Source organism: Chenopodium album, chromosome 18, assembly GCF_948465745.1.
Source record: "Chenopodium album chromosome 18, dcCheAlbu1.1, whole genome shotgun sequence".
Lineage (NCBI taxonomy): Eukaryota > Viridiplantae > Streptophyta > Magnoliopsida > Caryophyllales > Amaranthaceae > Chenopodium > Chenopodium album.
In genome coordinates this window covers 28,678,286-28,700,344 of record NC_137851.1, presented here as the reverse complement: position 1 = coordinate 28,700,344, position 22,059 = coordinate 28,678,286, and the positions used below count along the sequence as shown (strand labels likewise).

Here is a 22,059-nt window from a genome sequence, read left to right as displayed (position 1 = left end):
AAGGTAAGTGTGGGGGAAAACGTTTCCGCAGTTCTCCAAAAGAAATTACCTCCTTAATGCAAAGATCCAAGTATGTTTTCTATCCCTTGAAAAATTGGAGGGACTAGATTTGAGAGAGCCATGTTAGATTTAGGTGCATCCATTAATGTCATGCCTAAATTTGTATATGATTCACTGAATGTTGGTCCTTTGAAATAAACTAGTTTGATCATGCAACTTGTTGATAGAAATAATGCATATCCTGTAGGAATTTTAGAAGATGTGTTGGTACAAGTTAATGAATTGGTGTTCCCTGCTAATTTTTATATACTTGACATGGGAGATGAGCATGCTATTAATCGTAGGGAAGTCCCTTTACTCTTAGGAAGACCTTTCTTGAAAACTTCTAAAACTAAGATTGATGTGCATGAAGATAACTTAGCTATGGAATTTGATGGTGATATTATTAAATTCAATATTTGATGCCATGAGATATCCTACTGATGTGGATTCTGTGTGTTCCATTGATACTATTGATTTACTAGCACAAATGATGTTTGAATTCTTTTGAGGAACATGAAATGAATTTGACAGACAAGGAACTCATGGGTGCTGTTAATAGTATCAGTTTCTCGTCGAAATTGAAACCTAATGCTCCTGTTATTGATATACCTCTTTCTAATGAAAAAATTATTCCTTTTCATGTGCAGACACCCAAACTGGAACTCAAACCTTTGCCAGACAAGTTAAAATATGTTTATTTGGGTGATGGGGAAACACTTCCTGTTATTATCTCTAATGCATTATCCCCTTCCAAAGAGGAACGATTGTTTATTGTCCTTAAGAAATTTAGGGGTGCTTTTGGTTGGACTTGTTGATATTAAAGGGATTAGCTCTTCTTTATGTATGCATCGCATCCTTTTTGAGGATAATGTTAAACCTTCTAGGGAGGCTCAACGCCGATTGAATCCCCTATGATGGAAGTTGTTAAAAAGGAAATTTTGAAATGGCTTGATGCAGGTGTAATCTACCCCATATCTGATTCTAAATGAGTAAGTCCTATACATGTTATTCCTAAGAAATCTAGTATGACAGTTGTTGAAAATAAACAAGGTGAGCTAGTAAATACTAGAGTACAAAATGGTTAAAGGGTATGCATTGATTATCGTAAGCTTAATGCTGCTACTAGAAAAGATCATTTCCCCTTCCCTTTCATTGATCAAATGTTGGAACGTCTTGCTAGTCGATCTCACTTTTGTTTCTTAGATGGTTATTCATTTTATACTCAAATAGCCATAGCTCCAGAAGATCAAGAAACGAACCACTTTTACTTGCCCTTTTGGAACTTATGCCTTTATAAGAATGTCATTTGGTTTGTGCAATGCTCCTGCCACCTTTCAAAGCATATTTTATGAATTTTTAGGAAATAACATGGAGGTTTTCATGGATGACTTTACTGTGCATGGAGATTCTTTTGATATATGCCTAACTAATTTAAGCATGGTATTACAAAGATGTATTGAAACTAATCTTGTTCTTAGTTTTAAAAAATGTCAATTCATGGTGGAACAAGGTGTAGTACTTGGTCATATAGTGTCATCTAAAGGATTAGAAGTTGATAAAGCTAAGATTGAAATTATAAGTTCCTTAGCTTACCTTACTTGTGTTAAAGATATTAGATCTTTTTTAGGGCATGCTGGTTTTTATCGTAGATTTATTAAAGATTTTTCAAAAATTGCAACTCCTTTGTGTAATCTCTTGGCCAAGGATGTTGTGTTTAATTTTGATGATCCATGTAAGGAATCTTTTGATACATTGAAGGAACGACTCACATCGGCTCCTATTTTGCAACCCCCTAACTGAAACTTACCATTTAAAATTATGTGTGATGCAAGTGATACTGCTATTGGAGCAGTATTAGGGCAAAGGCAAGGTAAAGTTCCAACTTTTATTTCTTATGCTTTGCGTACCCTTGACCCTACTCAATCTAATTATACCACTACTGAAAAGGAACTTTATGCTATTATTTTTGCTTTAGAGAAGTTTCGTTCCTACTTGTTAGGAACTAAGGTAGTTATGTACATTGATCATGCTACACTGAAATATTTGTTAGCTAAATCAGTGGCTAAACCTAGATTGATTAGATGGGTTTTATTGTTACAGGAATTTGATTTGCAAACCAAAGACAAGAAGGGAGCGGAAAACCAAGTAGCTGACCACTTGAGTCGAATGGTCCAAAAGGAACATACTTTACCTTTGAATTACTCTTTTCCTAATGAATATTTATATGTTGTTTCTGCAGAAATTCCTTGGTATGTTGATATTGTGAACTACCTTGTTGGAAGGAACTTACCTTCGGAACTCACAAGATCTCAAAAGGAAAAGATAAAATTAGAGGCTAAGTATTATTTGTGGGATAATCCTTATTTGTGGAAATTTTGTTCAGATCAAAGCATTAGGAGATGTGTGAATGACAATGAATTTGAATCTGTTTTACAATTTTGTTATACTTTTGAATGTGGTTGACACTTTGGACCTAGGAGAATAGCACACAAAGTCTTAGAAAGTGGACTATACTAGCCTACCCTTGTTAGGGATGCATGTATATTTTGTAGGAATTGTCACCAATGCCAATGTACAGGGAACTTAACAAAATGCCCTTGCAAAATATAGTGGTTTGTGAAATATTTGATGTGTGGGGCATTGATTTCATGGGTCCCTTTCCCCATTCCTTTGGTTATGTTTACATTCTTCTGGTTGTATATTATGTGTCTAAATGGGTATAAGCCAAAGCTACTAAAACTGATGATGCTAAAACTGTGGTGAATTTTGTCAAGATTCGAATTCTTAATAGGTATGGAACTCCAAAAGCAATCATTAGTGATAGAGGAACACACTTCGCCAATAGTACCCTAGGGAACTTGTTGGCAAAGTATCATGTGACCCATAAGCTTTCCACTGCATATCATAACCAAACTAATGGGAAAGCTGAAGTGTCAATTAGAGAGATTAAGTCCATTTTAGAAAAGGTAGTGAGGCCTAATAGGAAGGATTGGAGTCTTAGACTTGATGAGGCTTTATGGGCCTATAAAACTGCTTATAAAACACCCATAGGTATGTCCCCGTATTGTTTGGTATTTGGTAAGTCTTGTCACCTTTCTCTTGAAATTGAACATAAATCTTTTTGGGCTATCAAAGAATGTAACATGGACTATGACCTAGCAGGAACTGAGAGAAAGTTGCATCTACAGGAACTTGAGGAACTTCGATTGGAATCTTATGATAATGCTCAGATTTACAAGGATAAAACAAAGTTGTATCATGGTAAGATGTTAACCAGAAAAACATTTTACGTTGGTGATAAAGTTCTACTTTTTCAATCCAAATTGAAATTGTTCCCTGGTAAGTTACGATATAGATGGTTGGGTCCTTTTGTTGTTACTAATGTTTATCTTCATGGTGCAGTAGAGATTCAAAGCTTGGAAACTAATAAGATTTTGAAGGTCAATAGACATAGATTGAAGCTTACTATGAAGGAGCTTTCGTGTTTGTAGACACCCATTTGTGTCTCCTCAAAACCAAACCCATTGATGAATGCCTTTCACGTTGTGTTATTATCGAATTAGGTGAAAGTGGTTTGAAAGTCGAGTGTTGCGGTTTAGTTTTAATTAACTCTTTTCTCTCTGTTTTTGAAAATGACTTTATTTGAAAATAGCCGAACCAGTTTACGTTTGGTCCGTGATAAAGGTCCAATAATAGTGTAGTTGGATGGGGCTTGAAAAGATCTTTCCAACGATATATTATAAGATCGATTCCGATGAATAATGAGGAAGTTATGGCCAAAATACTAAACTTGGCCTGGTTAATTATTTTAAAAACGGCCCAATACTAATTATTATTCCTAAAACTATTAGGATTAATTATAGTTTTCTAGAAGTTTCTAGAAGGTTCTTTTTAGTTCTAATATTGTTAGATTTAATAATTAATTATTTTTAATAGATTTTTATTTGGAATAAAATATCGTTTTATTATCTTAAAAATATATTTTTATCTTCTGTACGGATTCCATAGATCAAGTTGATTAAAGATCAGATTCCGCGTGAAGAAAAACGCGCTAATACAGGCTGTCGCCAAACGACAAGTCTGTCGCCACGCGACAGACCCTGTCGCCTCGCGACAGACCCTGTCGCCTCGCGACAGACATTGTCGCGTCGCGACAGAGTTAATTCCTGGCGACAGCGTGGAGTTTTATTCTTTATCAAATTCTATGTTTTCCGGATTATTTTCATTATAAATAGCGTCCGAATTCCTGTTTTCAAGATCATCTACAAACATCATTCACAACCACTTTTCATTCACAATTATCAATTCACATTAAATTATTCTTATATTCTTTCTTTCTCTCTATTTCTAAATAAACTAGCTTTTACACACAATATTCCGCATTCGCAAGATCTTGGAACACTTAGCCAAGTTCGAAGTTGCCTTCGCCCTAGACGTGAAAGGTTGATAATTTCTGAGGGTTTGGTCCAAAACTAGTCTAAACTTTATTTAATTTGATTTTTCTTTAATTCTTTAATTATTCTTTATTATTTTCATTGAATTTTACTAACTCGTGTATTTTGTTATTAGAAAGAGGTACGAGGCTTCAAAGTATGTAATCTTATTACTCTCTTTCAATGTAGAAAGCATGTTTAGATTTGATTATATTCCTAGTGTCATGTTAGGATGCTTTTAATGCTTTCTAGTATCATGTTAGGGTGTTATTTATTGCTTTCTAGTATCATGTTTAGGGTGCCTTTACTTATTTCTAATATCATGTTAGTACCATGTTAGGTTTAAAGCTTTGATCTTTATTGTTTAGTGACATGCTAAGGTTTGTTATTAATCTTGTTAGTATCATGCCTAGGATCTTGCTATTATTATTGAGCTTTATTATGCCTTATCATGTTATTATCATCGCTGTTATTGTTTATTGGTTATTGATTTATGCTTATGTTGCTTGATTTATATTATTTATTGTTATTGCTTGATCACGCCTTTTATGCAGGTTTAAAGGGAATTTGTACTTGAAGTCACGCTTAATAAGATAATTATTAATTTGGTTTAGGCTAATGTGATTTTAACTCAAGTGATCGCCAATAATAGTATTATTTGTGCATTAATATTCAACCAACATAGATAAACAGGGTAGGTTTAATATAATGTTTGTATGTTATTCGAAAAGCGCACATGAATACGAGCAGAACAAAGTAGAGGCCTATTTTATAGGGCGGGTCCTTTCTTTTGTAGATTGGATTCGTACCCTCATCCCCGGACCCTGTTTGGTTCAAGACCTTATGGAGTAGTTGATGGTCCCTTTGGATTGTCTTTTGGGTTTACAAGTTCCTAAAACTTGTTGGCGACTCTTTTTGCTCTTTGTCTTTCCCTTTGGAACGCCACCGTACTTTAGTGTATGATCACAGTGGGGTTCAAGTTTGGGGTTATCATAATGCTTGAAATATTCCCTACAGTGTTCCTCGTAGAGGAACTGGAACTTGTGGATCTAAACTAAGGAGGAACTGTCCATCCTAGGACATGAAACAAGGGCGTTGCTTGGGAGGCAACCCAAGGATGTTCTTTTCTCCCTCTTTTATTGTTTTCTTAATTGTTAAATAAAATCATGGCTGCCTCTATATGAATTTTCTTGTTGCATGTTAAGTTCCTACATTGGGGACAATGTAGAATTTAAGTGTGGGGGGAGGAACACGCATGGTTTTGTTAGGATACCACCTCTAAAATTCTGGGAAGGACTAACTCTAAGGAGAATCAATAAGTTCTAATCTAATTGATTTTAAAAAAAATAAATAAAAAAAGAAAAAAATGATGTTTTTGAAGCTTTGCACAAAAGATTTTCATCTCTAGCATTGTGACAAATAAAGTGTTTTTGAAATTTGACTTGTAATCAATTTAGAACACTACTTTGTTGGCTTAAGATGTGGTTATGTTGGGAAGGACCTTTGCTTATTTAATTCATCTAATTAGTACTTGGTGTTTCCTATGGTGACTTTTCACTACCCTTGGTTACTAGAGAATTACTTGACTTTCTTAAAGAAACGAGGGAATAATGGTTCAAAAGAAAAAAATGAAAAGTGGATTAGTAATCCCAAAGGTGGGGAAATTGAACCATTGAAAAGAAAAAAAAAAGTGATTATCGGTTCCTAAGATAAAGGAACTGAGGAAAAGCAAATTAAAAAGCCTCAAAAGCATTGGCAAAAAGCAAAGTATCGAGTACTCTTTTGAGATCAATGGGTGGCAAGTGCAATTATACATGAAAGGAACGATCCATGTATTTAGGTAAGTGCCTCTTGTACGAGGAAGCACCAAGGAATCAACTGAAAGACTATAATAGTCCAACTTGACTAACCTAATTCTATAGGTCAATACACTTGCACTCGAGCACCTAGGTTTCTTATAAGTTAACTATTATTTTTTTTTAAATTGCTAGAGTATGGGAAGAAGTTGTATGCATAGCTTGCTAATCTAACAAATAAGCTCGTGAGTCATTATGGAGAAAGAAAAAAAGAAGTATTTTAATTTATTATTGAGTACTTATGAGTGAATCTCTTATACGAGAGGTCTGGTGGTATATAGACTATATTCTCTTTTTCTTTTATAAGTGCTTTGCTCGAGGACGATCAAAGATCTAAGTGTGGAAGAATTTTATGAGTGTCATTTATGACACTATTCTATAGTCATGTTCCTTAGGGTTTAGGTTGGTTCCTTTAGCTATTTTAGTGCTTTTATCTATGTTTTTGGTATTTTGTGATTTATTTCCTCATTGTGTGTTTTGATAGGTTATCGAGCCATTTTGGATGATAAAAAGATGAACTAAATAAAGGAGCTAATGTCAAATGCGAATGAACATATGCTGAGTTCCTTCGGAGGAACTAGAAGACTGACGCAGACGTAAAAGAACTTACTAGCAGTCCGAGAATTGTCCAGATTCATTGTAACGTGATATTTGGTTACTTGGAGAATAATTCTTGAATATTTACAGATGGAAGGAAGATATATTTGATAAGAAGAAGAATCTATCATTTAGGAAAAAATTTGGCAAAAGATAGAATTTCATAGATTCCATCTAACTACTATCCATATCTTAGATTTATCTTCCATATTTTTAAGGATTTTACTTGGGGAATAATTCTATCATAATTCTATAAAACCCCAGAGGTATTCTTCCATTAATCATCCATCATTCATTCTTCTCTCACTTGTACTCACGTTTAGAAGAAACCACCTAGAGGAACTCGACATGTTTTTCTCTAAAAACCTTTCTTCTTTGCTCTCTAACATGAGTGAGTAGTTCTTTATGCTCGGTAGTAGTTAGAGGAGGCTATGTAATTAGTAATTGAGACAAGATAGTTTGGTTTTAATGAGTAATAATTAATGTTTTGGGAATATTCTTAAATTACTGCTTATTTATATGAATGATGATTTCTTATAAGTAGGTGCGCAACTAATTGTTTGAGTCTGATTTTTATTGCTAATTAATACTACTAAGTCCGTAATTGCTTGGGAATGTTAATGAAGTAACAACCAATTGTAGAGGAGAACGTTCCACTCTATTAATTGTAAAGTAATTCTTGATCTAGGTGAAACCGTGTTCCAATAATGTCATGGTTGTCTAGGCTTGATGTGTTTTCCTAGTCCTAATGCCGTCAACATGTTAAATTCCTTGCTCATAGTATAGGGGTTATTTTTTGGTTAGGGTTAGAGAAAGTCGTACCGGATCTAACCATTAATAAGGGAAAATAGAGGAACTTGTTCTATAAGTCAAGTTGTTCCTAGAGGGTTAATTAATGTGTCTATCATTTTACGAAGTTCAATGGCCGGAATCTAATTATCTACTCAATGTTTTCATCCATTCATTGTTCGTTCTTTAGTTATAATTCCTTTTATATATTATTACTTTAGTTATTTTAGATTAGATTCCTCATATCAAACCCCCTCCCTAAAAAAATCGTGTTACTCTCGTGGAACTTGGATCTGGTGACTTGTTACTTTAGACTTACTTTCCTCGTGGGATAGACTCTTACTTGCCCTAGCTATTTGTTAAAGTGAATAAGGTTTAATTTTGTGTGCACTTCGACAACACACCACCCCCGCTACTGACCCCATCCTCGACGTCGACGCCGCTAACTCCTTTCCCCCTTGTCGCCATGACCCCTTGAACCCACCCAATCCCCTTGTCGCATCTTCAAAACTCCATTTCACTAACCTACATTTACCAAACTACAACCCAAATTACCCCATTATTTCTCTGAATCGATCCCAATTCATCTTCAAACCAGCCGAAAATTTAAGTTAATTAGGTAGTTCGCGAATCAATTGTAATTTGATTAATCAAAAAAGCTCTTAAGAACATTAATCGGAATTAGGGATGAAAATCAAGAAGGCAATGAAGGAGAGAAAGGTTGAAGAGGAAGATTATTCGATCTTGGTTTTTAAGCATATTTCCAAAGGAAATTAAATTAGGGTAAACGGGAGGGTTTTAGGGGAGGGCGAGGGTGTCGTGGGTGGCGGAGAGGGAGGAGGTAGGGAGGGAGAGGGTCGCTGGCCACCACTGGCAAGGGAGGGGGCTGGCAACCTGGCAGTGGGTTAGGGTGGCTGGGTTTTTTTCTTAATTTATTTTATTAATAGTTTTATATTAGTTAATATAGTCTTTAGTTAATTAGGGTTATCTTATAATTGCATATTTATGTCATTATGTCACCATTGAATTAAAAACAGTAATTAGTGAGTACCAAAGATAATTACATGAAATTGATAAACTTTGTTTACCACTGAGAATTTTATAAAATTGGAGAGTATCAAAGAGAATTTCCCTTTATTTTTTAACAAATAAATTATTATTTAAAAAAAAAAAAATGCCACCGACAGCTTTTTCCCCACCACAACCACCCAATCGCCAGCCACCACAGCCAACCAACTGCCAGCCACCACCTAAGCCTAACTTGATCCCCCTTCCCCTGGTGTCGTTCGTGACCAGACCCCTCGGCATCAGCGCCCACGAACCACCATCCCCCTCCCTACCCCTATGAAACCCTAAACCCTCTAAAAACCTAATCAGGACCCTAGCAATGGCGAGGGAGGGTCGGTTAGGGTTTTTCAAAGGTGGGTTGATGGTTTTAGGGGGTTTTGTGGGGGGGGGGGGGAGGGGGTTTATGGGAAGGGATTGGGTGGTTTGATGCGCAGAATGGAGATGCGACAGGGGGAGGGGTGTTCAGCACAACGCCAGCACCGAGGAGGAAAGATCTGGTGCGCCGACGCCGGGGGCGGTGAAAAGCGGAGGTATTTTAGACATTTCTCTTTTCTCTCCCTTTTAAAACATTAACCATGAATACTTAATTAATGTTACCATAGAATTAGTTTTACAAATTATAAATTATCAAAGATAATTTGATATTTTAGTGTTTATCATTGAGAAAAATAAAAAGGTTAAAAGTAACATTGTAATTTTCCCAAAAATTATTTATCTTGTTATTTTATTTGTTTCTCTCATCAAGATTTAGGTCCTGTTCACTTCACCTTAAAAAAATAATATTAAGTAAAAATAATTTTAGTTTAGTAAAATAAGTTCAGTTCAATAAAATTAATTTCAGTGCAGTAAAAATAATTTCAGTTTAGTAAAAATAAGTTCAGTTCAGTAAAATTCAATTATCTTAAAGAAGAATTATAATAGAAAATCAGTAAAAATAATTTCAGTTCAGCAAAAATAATTTCAGTTCCATAAAATTAATTTAAGTTCAGTAAAATAATTTAAGTTCAACAAATATAATTTTATTTCACTAAAAATAATTTCAATTCATCAAAAATAAGGTAAAGTGAACAGGGCCTTACTTTTCTTAATTTACTCCCTTATTTAATTGGGGAGAGCAAATAGAACATGGGGAGTATAATAGAGAGCTCAACAAGAAGCTATTTAACTTCTAACTAGAAAGAGGATTCCATCAAGGGTGAAAACATTACAAGACATGCATATCAAACAATGCAGGCTGGTCATACAAAAGATCTCACTCCCAATTTGGTTATGCATTTTAACGCTAACAGAATTTCTCCAAGAACACACATTCATACACTTGATTGAACATACTCAATAATCGATAAGTGCCTAGCCAAAGGAGATTACATAAGATATTGGCAAAGTTGTCATCAGTTTCACCACACTTCTGTACAAAACAAATGATCGAGGTTCTGCAAATTATCAAAGTGAATGTGAAATTTAGGACAAGATTGACGGTGTATCTACGAATATAGCTCCTGCTTCAGAAAATACACTGAGGGAAGCTGATAATTAAGTGTGTAAAATACATATACTTAGAAAAGCTTTTATATTTCAATATTGATATAAGCCATTAAAAACTGCATCCAATGGACAATAAACTAGTGACATGCTTTTGGACCCGGTGCTTTAGTTGGGCATGCAGCAGCCATTGAACGTAATCTGCCCGCAATTTCTGTAAATGAAGGCCGAGCCGAAGGATTTGGAGCCCAGCACTGTTCCATGAGCACTCTCCACTCTGGATCACAATAATTGGGAATAGGAGGCCTCAATGTGTTATTCACAATTCCCCCTGCATCATGAAAAAGCATCTTTGTTATAGGTGCCACCACCAACTCCAACCACGCCTCCCATTTTTCTCAACAGAGCGATAAAGGGAAACAACATGAATATATTCACCAATAGAAAAAGAAACTACGCAAACGACAGAAATTCGGAACTAAATTTACCGGAGAGGAAGAAGTGAAAGAAGGAAGATTTTTAGACCATAATACAGCAAAGATATACAAGCACATGGACAAGAGCACAGCCAAGAAACACAACACTGAATCTCAACAAAATGGCATAATATAGGCACGTTAAAGTCGTTAATGATCACAGAGCCATTCACAACACAAACTCAATTCAAAATATTTTTATCTATACGAAATTTAATTTTTTCACATGACCATCTAATCAAGTATATGAGCCAGAGAGAGAGGGGGGGAGGGGGGGGGGGGGTTAATACAAGCATATTAAGGTGTAAGAAGCAGTTCAATTGATACATTATAATTTATATTTCATTCTTTTGACACCAACAAATTGATTAGCTTTAATATACTACCAATAATCACGACTTACAAGACTTTGGTTGCCACAGATATTCTACTTTTGTTTCACAATAGATGCAATGTTTTGACTTCTTTACTTTTCAAGACACCACTTTGACCAATTAATATTATATACATTAATTAATAAAAAAAAAAGTTTATAAAATTATATTTTGCAAATATGCATTTACAAAATAGTTGATAATATATATATAAGCTGAATCTAAAAAAGAATTATTCGAATCAATCCAACAATATTTTACAAAAAGAATTATTGAAACAAAGGTAATATGACTAGGGGATGAAGATTCAGACACAATCCGAAGCAAAAAATACAATCTGAAAAAGAATTATTCGAATCAAAATCCAAAGTATTATCCGACTCCAAAGAGTTGGGTCAGAATCAGATACTTCACAAATTCCAATGGAGTCCGGCCCAAACGATTGAGTTCATAAGGCGAAATCGCACAGTTAAACTTCTCTCTATTCCTCCCTAAAAGATTGCCTCATTTACCTTTCAGGTTGTCCCCAAAACATTGCTCCCATTCCTTTTTAAATAGCATAATCCCCACAATTTCTATCAACTTAAATTACATTTACTACCCCACGTGCTAAAGAGAAAATTCAAACTCTTGATAGAGTGAATAAGGGGATGAGGCAATCTCAAAAAGAGAGTGATATGGTATAGAAAAAATAGCTAAATGGGATCTAATTGAGTTCACTTTGATTTGAAATTTTGAACTAACTACATATTATAACTCTTTTGACTACATAATTAATGATATTATCGAAAAAATAAATGTCATAAAGACTATAAATTCAGATGCAACAACTAACAAAACAGAGGATCAATTAATTTAAGACTATTCAGGGTAAATTTTTATTTTTTTTTATAGTTCGTTACAGGTTTCAAAACATTTTATATAGTTCAACAAAAAATCATGGAAGATATTAAATCTATGAAAGCTTTGAAGCAATATTTAACGACCAGAGTTTGAGTCAAAAGGGTCCAATTTGGGTCAGAGTTGAGCCAGATCAGATCTTTATTCTGATCAGTAATCAAATCAGAATTGAAATCTGCAACACCTAACCCAAATCTGACCTTTTGCCATTTCTAAACAAGACATCATAGCCTCAGATAACAAGAGTGTCAAGCACTAATGAAAAGAGGCAGCAGTAATTGCAACTATCATTAGTGGAGGAATCTGAAAAGACGGATACTGTACACGTACCTATAATGGCACCATAATGCATGTTTGCATAGGGTTCTTCCCCAGTGAGGATTTCCCATAGTACAATTCCAAAAGAAAACACATCAACCTGATCCAGAGAACAGTAATCAGTCAGACAAAGCAATGAAAGCACACAAAAAAAAAGTGTCTCGGTGCTAGTTTGACTGTTTGAGTATGTTGAAGAAGTTTGAGTTGACAAAAGTAGAGTAGACTACATCAAGGCCACAAAGCTTCTCCAAAATAACAAGGGATTACCTTCTCGGAGACCTTACTGCTACTTCCATTTAAAAGTTCAGGAGCCATCCATGGTAGAGTTCCTCTTACTCCACCAGAAACCAATGTGTTTCGCTTGATTTTTGATAGACCAAAATCACCAACCTAGTGGTAGAACAGGACATAATAAGTTGTTTGGAATTGATGATACAAAATGCAAGTCACCTTCATATGGACCTGAGAACAAAAAGACTTGTCGCTTTTTACAAATAAAGATACCTTGCAAATGGGCCGTGAAGGATCTTTCAAATTTACAAGCAAATTGTCGCACTTCAAATCAAAATGCACAATGTTTTTCGAATGTAAATACTCCATTCCAAATGCAGCATCCATTGCAATTATCAGTCGCTTGCGGCGGTCCAAATGTCTACATAATACGACATTGAAGAAGAAAAGTGGGATACATAAGATTGATGAACTGCCTAAGAAGATTTATCAATCTTTGGGTAGAATAAAATCCAAGACCAAACAGTTTATTTTCCATTATAATTTAGTCCATTTTATTCCGAACCCAAAGATTGATAAATTGTTTGGCTCCTTTAGCTATTGAACAAACATATATAAATCATCAAAGAAGTCCATTAAAATATATTTACTCCAATCCCTGATCACAACAGAATAGGTTGTATTTTTTTTGACACTTAGCTTATTTAAGATTTCAGATTATAGAGTGAAGTACAGTCCTTTTAGCCAAACAAAAAAATTGGAGTTAGTCACTCCTCTTCTGAGAACAAAAGCTAAAGCAGGGCCAGAATCTCTACCTGTCCTTCCTAAGAAGAACATGCCGCAAAGAACCATCAACCATAAACTCTGTAACTGTGGCTAATGTTCCTCCAGGTCCATCTTGAACAACGCCGTAAAATGCCACCACATTTGGATGGTGAAGCTTTGAGAGGATTTCAGCTTCATGCCAGAACTCTACAGTCTAAGAATTGCAAAACATAAATGCAAATTAGAAGCATAAGAGGTATCTTACATCCAACTTAGTAAGAAAAAGAAGAAATTGTTATGTCAGTCTTACAGAAACAGAAACAGAAACAGAAACTCTTCCAGTTTTGACTAGTAAGACAAGGCTCTGACTATGTACATCTAAAATTGCATAAAACCCTACCAAGACCCTGCGTTCCTGGCAGAATCTATGCGTGACGATTGTAAAATTGTTGATGGTTTAGAGTAGAGAGGATTAATTAATATCCATATATAAGCTTTGTTATAATAAGGTGGGAAAAAACACTCTACATTTTGAAAACTTTAAAATAGAGCTATGCCACAAATTTTATTTTCAAAGTTATGGGAATCATTATCATATGTAGGCAAATTATAATGGAAGAAGGTACAAAATATTGATCTAATAAAAATTTATGAGTATAGAAAAATTACCAATCTTTCTTGCTCTGATGAACGACCGGTAAAACAACTTTTCTTTATTCGCTTAATAGCAACATCTGTTCCCCTCCATTTTCCATGATACACAGTGCCAAAAGTTCCTGAACCCAGTTCTCTAAGCTCTTCAAGATCATCATTTTTTATAATCTGCAAGAACAGGAAAAACAATTAAAGGGAGTCATTTCAGAAGCAAAACAGATGCACTGCCACAACACTATCAACCTGTACCACTAGATCTCAATCTACTAGCCAGTAAATATGGAAGCAAACACACTATCAATCAATCAATGAAAGCCTTAATCCCATAAGTGGAGGGTTAAGGCTTTGATTGATTGATACGGAAGCGAACACACATATACTCAATTTAAATGACTTTCAATATTCTAAGACAAATATGCTTAACAAGTGTGTGAGAAGACTCAGAACCACTTCACCAGGATTGACAAAGCTTAGCAAGAAAAATGCATTATATTTAAGTGGTATATATGAAGACTAACACTGTTGATAATTGCAAAAGGAAATTGATTTCCTCAAAATCAACCCACAACAGCTTGGGAAATCAATTGTGGAAGATGAGGACCAATATAGTACTTAAACTCATCTTTAAAGATATATTAAGAAATTTTATAAATACTCCTTCACTATTTGCCATTTACATACAGTTCCTAGAAAAAAATTTGTTCACAACCTTCACAAGGTTTCACAAAGTACCCTTGAGAATTGAGCTTCAGAATCTCAAATTTTCAATCAAGAGAAAGCAGTCAAATACCCCTCCCTTTTTCCATTTCTAATTCTCTTTGACCTTAGTTGCCTTCATGCTTGAACCAGTTACCAACCAGCACAAACAGCCACAAACACAATCCCACCAGAGAGAAAGAGAGAGCAAAGCAAAGAATGAATGACAGTGGAGAAAAGGGAAGCACAACAGCAAAAGAATGAATGGCAGTGGAGAACAAGAGAAGCAGGACAATAACTATTGGGTGGTCCATGCATGACGGCAAGCAGCAACAGGGAGAATGAGAGGAAGAAGATACCAAAAGTGGTTATACCTAGACTACTTGGTGGTTATTTTCTAAAATTCAACTGCGGGTAATAGACAGTTGCACCAGTGGGTAACAATCAGTTAATGTGGTCAGTCCCCTGCTGGTCAATAAGAGAGGGGGAGGGGGGGGGGGAGTCAGGTGAGATAGTGACAGCCAGGGGCAAGAAGATGATGTCGGGCCCATATGAGGGTTTTTTCAATCTGCATCCTCAGAATCTTCGTTTGATGACTGAATATAAGCTAGATTGTAAACAAGAACAGAAACATAAGAAAACTCAAAGCTACTCTCATACCCTTGAGCACAGGTTATGGTACGAATCACAATCAGACAGATGAAAGTTTGAAACCCAACTCAAAGACAATCTATGTCGTTTTCAACAAATATCAAGGACACCACAAAGAAGATCAAGACCCAAATATTGTAAAGGGTTCCAACCCCCCCCACCCCCCCCCCCCCCCCCCCCCCCTCTTCAGATTCTGAAAGATGCTGCCCAGATCAAGAGGGGTCTCTTAATAGAAGGAACCAAACAAGAGTCTTCGAATGAATGAGATGATCTGTATCCAAAAGAACTATGTTATCATGAAATAAAACATGCAGCCCTCCTCATAATTTGAGGTTGGCTAAGCTGCCTCAATGCCCTCAGGTACAAAACTATAAGGTCCAAAGAAAAAATCAGAGTAAGGGAGTTTGCCCAATGGGGAACTACCAAACTGCCTTCATTGAGCAGGTTGGAATTTTCCCCCATACAAGCAACTTTTTTCAGTTTAGGAGTAGGTGGATAATAAGCTGGAGGATTGGGAGGAAGGTAAAGAAGTTTAAGCTGCCATAAAGTGAGAGAGAAGCTGTATTTGTGGGAAAAACTGAAAATGAGGAATGAGGGAAAGGAACGATGGAAAGAGGGAAGCAGTTTGGGCATTGGGAATCAGTTTTGGGGTTCCTATTGAAAGTGCGAAGTAGTCTAAGGGGTTCATTGTTTTCACAAAGATCCACAATGAGGGTTGAGGTCGGGTGAAGGACGGTGGGGATAGGGGAATGAAGGGGGCATTGGAAAAAGCGTAAAGCTTATTTAATTTGAAATTTCATTTAATTTAATATCCTTCAATGACATTCAACATTTTAACAGTAAAAGTAACGCAAAAGGCAAATGTAGGGTGATTTATATAATCCTGCACATATAATAAAGGTAACATGTAAACTGCAAAAGAAAAAAAAAAAAAAAAAAAAAAAAAAAAAAAAGAGGGGGGGGGGGGGGGGGGGGGGGGGGGGTGGTGTTGGACCATCTGTAATGGCAAAATTTCAGGGGTAAAGTAAAAATATTTCCACATACAAGTATCTAACTGGAAGATATCAAGGGCCTCATGACTCTAATATTAGAAATCAACAATAAGGAGGGCTTTACAAGACTTTCTCAAGAGGCAATACATATCTGAATTCCCGAGCTCTCTTTTGGGATTTAGGAGAGAGCCTGCAGCCTCCTCATTAATAAGGTAAGCAATTTATGTATAGCATTTAAGTGAGCTCCATACCATGTAACAAGATAAGAATAAAATATTACATTATAATGCTAGCCATTATAGCTGGCCATAAAAACAAAGCGTGCACGCGTACACAGACACACGAGGGGGAAGATATGAAGTATATATTACAAGAAGGATGTCTATAATCTAATGCAATTACGACCCACATCATAAGGAAGCTTTTTCCATCATAACGATGTTGACATTTTTAATTCTTCCTAGCTGATCAATAATATACTATGTACATTTCTAGTCCACCAAAGGAACAAAATTTCAACCAGTAAAATGCAACACTACAAATTCATTAGTGGAGAATGAATTCGCAATTGACAGTTTAATTTTTACAAATAACAATAGTTAGAACTAAGATAAAGCCATTACGAGATTTCAGAAAATAAAGTGAGAGCAGCATAAAGTATAGTGTTTGTGATCTCATTTTTTTTAGACTATTCTCTATTAAAACTTAATATTCTTTTATCTTAAAGAAAAAAAATTTCAGTTCAATACAAGAAAATAGGATTAACTAAAACTGCCAACAAGAATCTTGGTGTATTTAGAGTTTTTCCTTACAAAACAGATTTGCTCAATCGAAGGATTTGTAAATTAAGTAATAGAATTTTTAGCTTCTAATCAAATCAAACAAACAATTACAAATAAGAATAATAAAATAAGTAATATTTATACATGTAAAGACAAGATGATACCTGCAAGGTGCTAATGTCAAAGTCCACAAGAGGCCCTAGAGGAGGAAGACCAACATACTTTGTCTCATGTTTAGCTTCCTGCCAATATTAAATTGGTTAGGAAAACTTATAATGTCAACATCCAATCACATCTCATAATAATAAATTAACAATACATTAATTTACCTCATAATCCGAGTATGGAGCCCCAACACCATCATATTGGACAGCTTCACTACATTTTGGCTGCAAGGAGGGGTTATAATCTGATGTAGAGACTACCTGATCAGCCAAAGCAGTATCAGGCAACTCTATGTGATCATATTCACAAAACATGTGGGAATCAACATTACTGGAAGAAATCACATCTGTTGATAAAGGTGTAAACTGGTAAACACCTGGACCTTCTCCATCAACTTTGGCAAGTCCAGATGAATAAATAGGATGATCCTGATCCATCAAAGAAACATCTTTCCGGAAATCATCCTTAGCCAGATTTTGAAAGAAAGACCAATGCTTTGGTTCATGATTTTCAATATTCATGCTCAAGCCAGCCCCATCATGCGGCAGATTAATGCTAGATAATTCCTCAGATAAAATAGCCTTCGAGAACATATCTGATAGCAAATCACGAGGAAAGCGGTCATTGATATCTATAAGGATACTCTCATCAACATTACCGGTGGAATTTTGGCCAGCTCCATCTGCTCTTTTGTGCTCAGCAAGAGTAGAAGCACGATCATGTTGCTCACTATTAGATGGTTTGCTAGCATCAGTACGTGCCTGCTCAACTTCACCTCTATCAACAAGGTGTTCCCTATGATTATCGTTTGGGAGAGATGTTTCCGAGTTATGTTCAACAAATGGATTAGCTTCACATGCTGTTGATACACTGTCTTTATCTGCTGAATATTTAACTCCTTCACTGTCAACCACTCTAGAGTCAGTACGCATGGCTGACTCAGCCACCACGTTCATATTTTGTGATTTTCCAGATGACTTTGGGACAGGATCCTCCTGAACTGCTGAAGTATGTGAATGTGAAATGAGAAACTGGGCATTAAGGGAGTCATCAGACTTAGTTAGCCGGCTCAGCAGCTCTCCCTGCTCCCTAGGTATGTTCACTGAGAGATAAGGCCTTGAGGCTGCAGAAAGTTCATTGTGATTCATATTCAATGAATTAGGTTCTGAGTGAGCATGTTCAGAAGCACATTCATAGTCAAAAGGGTGCGAATTTTCAAGATTGGTCGGCTCTAAAACCCGTGGTAAATGCACAGCATCAGACTGAGAGGTCTGGCTATGTTCCTTGTGTCTTTTTTCACCTTTTGGTGGTAACTCAGAGAAATCTTTCACTACAGCATTGTTGAAAGTGGACCCAGATGCTTCTTCAGTAGGAAGATTACCCTTTGTGTCACCCTGATGAGATTGTGAAAAAATATTATCAAGCTTAGAGAGGCGAATCCATTATAATAATCAGTTATTTTGTGGACAGAACCTTCAGCTATCACTTTCTCTTCCATAATAGTGTTTAAACTACAAATTTAAATTTGTTTTCACATACCTGAGCATCTATCGTTTTCTGAAGATGTGTTGACATTCCATGCTGTGAAGTAATAGTATGACCACCGTGCAGTGGATACCCCTTAAATTCTTCAAGGTGAATTGCTTGTCCTTGAAACTGATGAGGATGGGGCAAATGACTGCTGGAAGTTTCAGGTACAATTGGCTGTGAAGGTGGTATTCCTGTTGATGGAACAGCACCTCCACCATGAGATGAACTGCTTACTCCAACTGCACCTGCTGCATTGTTACTACCCCTGTCAGCATTATGGCCCATTAATGAATCTAAATCATTCGCTGAAGAGCCTGCTATATCATGCATGCCTGAGTGTTTTCTACTTCCCATCTCCATGCAATTCAAAGCAACAACATACTGAAACTCAGAATCCACATCTCCGCCACTCAAACTATAATGAGCTTCCTCCAAATCACTTGAGGTTAACAGAAATAGCCTGAGTTTTTTCATTGCTTCTCCATTTCCCAAAACATTACTCTCTTCCATCATATTCTGCAGATCCTCGTCGCTTGACACTGACACCAGAGCATCGAGATCTTCACCTGGAAGCTGATACTTAATGGTATGAGGGCAATCTAACATTGCAGATGTTTTCTGCTTAAGCTCCTGCCAAGAAATATCTTTGTTTATACGAATTATACGTGTCTCACCCCCAACATATCGAAGCCTCCCATCACTTGGACGAGGTAAAATTTTACCTCCAAAGCTGCAGAGTACCTTTATCTTCGTTGATGAACTATCTGATGTTCCAGATGAAGCATATCCATGCAAACCTCGACTACTTCCATAAGCCGAGGAATTCTGGCGTATTGTCTGCATTGACCCATGTGTAATTTTCCCCTCATTAAATGATGGGTTCTTTCTTTCAAACTCTTTCGGGCCTTTTTCTGATAGTGTAAGCATAGATACATCTGACCCACTTTCAGACCCAGTATGCCTGATGCCTAACATACCTTTAAGATCCATATAACTTGTAGCACCATGTGGATCCTTAACTGCATTTGAGACAGCAGGTTTGCGCGAGTGGACACGATCACGCATAAACTCAAGAGCAAATTCCTCTCCTGTCTGTATGGAAAAATTATGAACTGGCTTGACTTCTGATGCACTACTCTCTGGAGGTCTCATGTTCATGTTTATGCAGTTTGTAGCATCTTGCATAAACCTCTCAGAGACAGGATGAACTTCTTCATTACCTGCTGCTACATAATTATGGTACATTTGTTTGAACTCATTTTGAGGTTCCATGTTAAGTTTTCAAGTATCCCGAACTCTATCTTAGCATAAGTCATCAACAAGTATTCAATCTCATTCCAAAATACCATGAGGATTTCAGCACAGAAATAGTAGCAAGAAAATGCACCATATTTGACCTCAAGAAAAACCACTACCAGCCAGCCAACATAACATGCAAAGAACCAATTCTTCAGCAAACAGAACTATGAAGTTCTTTAAGCTGTTATAACTGGAAACTCCACCTAAATAACCAGCCAATAAAAGAAAGTTGCCTGTAATAGAAGAATTCAGTCATAGAAGTATGGTATTAGTATTATATATTGGATCTTGCCAACGAATGCCACAAGGCGTTAGATAACCATATACAATATTTCCTAAAATTGTATTAATTTGGGAACGCATGCCAAAATTACATGTCAATCGTGTAATTAATGTCGATTTCAATCTAATATTTCTACTTTTAGTTATCTTAGCCAACGCCCTAGGGCATTCATTAGCTTTGGCCTTATATATTTTCATTACAAATATATAAGCAAACAACATGAGAGTGTGACCTATTGTCCTCTATGTAATAACTTAGATAAATTCTTAAACATTATGTTCAAATTCTTCAAAAGTTTGTAATTTTGAATCAAATTACAAGACCATAGCATTGACAGGGTACCCAAAAATTTGAATCTCCAGTTCAGTTGAAAAGTTAATATGACAACCCAAAATCACATAGAATTATACTGAAACTCTGAAACAAATTCCCACCAGTTATAGTTGTCCCGGTGACTAGGGCAAAAGAAAAGGAACATGTTCATGTTTCAAGTTTTACAAGCAAAAGCCTGAAACACATTAGCAACCAAAGTTGACTGAATCATCAAAGTAACTCGAAAATTCACAAATTCTGCTCACTTAAGAGTACGAATAGCAAAATTAGCAACAAGATCGCTAGCTATAATCTCTCACAACTTAAGTACATATAACCAATAGTTCAATAATTCAAATTAGAAGAACCCTAAATTGACTAAAAACCGATAATTAAATTGAACTATTAACACTGAATTGTGTAATTGATATTCGATGGTTAAAACAAACATATTACCTCAGAAGCTGCTTCAATGGAGGAGAGAAAGCTCATAGGCCGAGAGTACGCTCCAATGGAGGAGAGAGAGAAAGGGTGAGTGCAGCGAAGCAGCGCAAAAGTGAAATAGATCTAAAGGAAAAGAAAAAAAAAAAAAAAAAAAGATATAGGAGGTATATTAAGAAACACGATATACAGCTACAGTACTACCCGGTAGCAGGTCTATTTACCACTACCAAGGGTAGTTTAGTCATTTTGTATTGTTATATTAGTACTCCCTCCGTTTTTAAATACTTGTTTAAAAAATTATAAAAAGTAAAAGTAGTGGAGAGAATTGGAGGAGAGATAATATGAAATAAATTTGTCAAAAAAACCACCAAGTTCATTTTTGTATTGTTATGTTACTACTCCCATCGTTTTTAATTTTTTTAAATACTTTCTTCATTTCTCCATACGCGGAATTTTAAGAAAAATTAGAGAAAGTAAAATAATATGGAGATAGTATGGTAGGTGTTTGGGTAATTTTTTCCCATGCCACGTGGACCAACCAGCAGGCGACACGTGTCAGCCCGGGATTAGTCCAGACTGGACCTATCCCAATTTGACACGTGGCGTTTCCAGAATTTAGGAGGAAAGACGGCCTTCAAGGCCCAAATCCCGAAAAAGCGTAATTCGGCACAGTCCATCAGAATTAGGTCAGAGTGACCTAATCAGGGACACATTTATCGATGACCCTATAAATAGGGAGATTCCCCCCATTTTGGGGACATCTATAGTTCATTTATTACAGCCTACCCTACATTCTCACACATCAGAGAAAACACCTGATCTCGGAATCCGAGAACATCTCACTTTTACTTTTCCGCACTTTTTACATTCTCCAACACATCCTAACTTGATCATCGGAGGCGGAGCTCCTACCAACCAGA

At 36.1% G+C, this 22,059-nt stretch overlaps 1 protein-coding gene across 1 annotated transcript; it reads right to left on the bottom strand.

Moving 5' to 3' along the window:
- Positions 1-10,098: 10,098 nt before the first annotated feature.
- Positions 10,099-21,292, bottom strand: LOC145592349 (RAF-like serine/threonine-protein kinase 20). Its single transcript, XM_081648796.1, has 10 exons — positions 21,152-21,292; positions 18,811-20,333; positions 17,436-18,665; positions 17,271-17,348; positions 14,001-14,153; positions 13,382-13,545; positions 12,840-12,987; positions 12,603-12,725; positions 12,348-12,435; positions 10,099-10,598 (listed from the first exon to the last, which is right to left on the bottom strand). Exons 2-10 carry the CDS (start codon positions 20,071-20,073, stop codon positions 10,408-10,410), a joined length of 3,438 nt encoding a protein of 1,145 aa, XP_081504922.1. The 5' UTR covers positions 20,074-20,333; positions 21,152-21,292; the 3' UTR covers positions 10,099-10,407.
- Positions 21,293-22,059: the final 767 nt, after the last annotated feature.

Coding starts and splice junctions, on each gene's coding strand:
- LOC145592349 (XM_081648796.1), bottom strand. CDS start 20,073: ATGGAACCTCAAAATGAGTTCAAACAAATGTACCATAATTATGTAGCA. Junction 12,726..12,839: donor CTTCACGGCCCATTTGCAAG/GTATCTTTATTT, acceptor TTCTACCACTAG/GTTGGTGATTTTGGTCTATC. Junction 12,436..12,602: donor GCAGTAAGGTCTCCGAGAAG/GTAATCCCTTGT, acceptor TCTCTGGATCAG/GTTGATGTGTTTTCTTTTGG.